Source organism: Malurus melanocephalus, unplaced genomic scaffold (genome assembly GCF_030028575.1).
Source record: "Malurus melanocephalus ecotype Western Australia unplaced genomic scaffold, MMel_1.1 scaffold_234, whole genome shotgun sequence".
NCBI classification, from domain to species: Eukaryota; Metazoa; Chordata; class Aves; order Passeriformes; family Maluridae; genus Malurus; species Malurus melanocephalus.
The window spans coordinates 666,458-668,278 of record NW_026623466.1 but is presented as its reverse complement, the minus strand read 5'-3'; the positions used below and the strand labels follow the sequence as shown (position 1 = coordinate 668,278).

The 1,821-nt window shown below is 45.5% G+C and overlaps 1 protein-coding gene across 1 annotated transcript in view; it reads left to right on the top strand.

The window, feature by feature from the left end:
- PDCL3 (phosducin like 3) overlaps window positions 1-1,158 on the top strand; it is a 6,172-nt gene extending 5,014 nt beyond the window's left edge. Inside the window, exon 6 of the mRNA XM_057374856.1 lies at window positions 752-1,158. Coding sequence (XP_057230839.1) covers window positions 752-894 — 143 coding nt within the window. The 3' untranslated portion in view covers window positions 895-1,158. The remainder of the gene's footprint in view (window positions 1-751) is intronic.
- Window positions 1,159-1,821: the final 663 nt, after the last annotated feature.

Genomic DNA, 1,821 nt, shown 5'->3' with positions numbered 1-1,821 from the left:
AGAAAGGTTTCCACTGAATGTGTTGTATTGACTTTCTACCACTTCTGGGAAGCAATCCAGTTCAATTTGGGCCTACTGCTGGTGGTGAAGTCTCTCTTCACTGTCTTACTAATGAACTAATGATCAGTGTGTGATACAGAGCCAAAGGGGTGAATCCTATTTACAAGGTACATCCCTGAAAAATAGCTATGGTTCAGATGTGTAAATGAAATTTCCACAATTTTTTGCCCTTTATTAAATTTATTCCTGCCTCTYCTGATTGTGATGAGCTCAGTATATGATGAAAACAGCTGTAATGTACTGGATGAGCAGTATTCCCTCACTGGCAATAGATGTGCAAACATGTTTTCTGCCCTTGTGTGGTTAGAAGGAGGCAGAATTCACTTTCATTGGGAGAGTTGTGTCTAAAGCTRCTGCTCTGTGTCACTGCTGTCCCCTCTTTTGCACTCTTGCTTGCAAAGTGAGCAGGATGGCACTGGGGATGTCACTGGTGGGCTGCAGAGCAGTACCCTGCCCTCTGTGCCTTGGGCTGAGACCTGTGCCAGCACTAGGCACTGGGAAAGGAGGGCTTGGGTGGAGCAGGTGTGGTAGACAGKGCTGGAACTTGAGTCTGGTAATGGAAGAAGAGGGGGGGAAGGGCTCTGGTGTGGTGGTGGCAGTAGGGTGGTAAGGGAAGTCGGCTGGGGAGCCAAGGGTGGGCTTTGTCCAGTTTGCTCCCCTACATTCATGACTCTTAYTTTGCACTGCACAGAATTGGAGTGGAAGATTTCAGAGTCGGGTGCCATCAAGACAGACCTGGAAGAGAACCCCAGGAAGCAGATCCAGGACCAGCTCATGTCCTCAATCAGGGCATGTGTCCCAGCCAGAGGGGAGAGTGACTCAGAGGATGACTAACTTCTGCGACTGCATCCAGATTGATGCACTGTACTTGTAGCCAGTGTCCCCACCTCAAGCACTGGAGACACTCCTCAAGGCCTTGCTGAGCCCCAGAAGGGTAGCCTTTCAAGACATTCATTCTAGAAATCTCTAGAAACTAATAATATTCCTGTTTTTTAAAAAATTCTAGCTTCACTTAAGATGCTAAAAGACATTTTGTATTGTGAAGCCTGAGTAAATCTTACTTAAAAGTAGACATGTGTAGAAACAGGTCTCTGTTATTTTCTTAGTAGATTAGACAGCTTCTTAAAAAAACTTTAAATGTGATGTGCACTGTTTTTAACAAGCCTAAATTGAACAAATCAAATCTATACAGCTGCTTGTTAAATAATTGCTTGTAGTATTTAAATGGGTTCATCTCTTAGCCCACTCTGCACAGACCTCTGACAGCCTGGACTTCACAGAAAGCTGGGAGAGGATACCCATGGGTGCTTCTGAAGGTGGKAGGTGGTCCTTTGCAGCGGTGTGCTGGCACCGGAGGGACAACATGAGGCTATGGGCTGGGACCCCAGGCATCCTGAGAGAGACCTTGATGATGGCCAGCTTTTCTTGGGACCTGCTGAGTTCCAGAGCCCCACTTTGAGTTAGCAGCACTACTTTGCCTTTCACAAGGGCTGAACTTGCTGCACCATCTTGCCTGCTAATTGCAGAATGAAATTTAAATGGTGGTGCTTGAGTGTGAAATGAGAATGAGATTTAAATGGTGCTGTTTGAGTGCTGATTCCTTCACAGCATCAGAAGTTGTGTTCCTAGAGTAATGCCATTGCCAGATAGGAGGGAGGATGATGTTTGAAGAAATGACATCTTGCTGTATTAAAGGCTTCTATCTTCTAGGTACAGTAGTAATAACTGAAGCTTTAGAAGAGCCTAATCTTAAATAGCCAT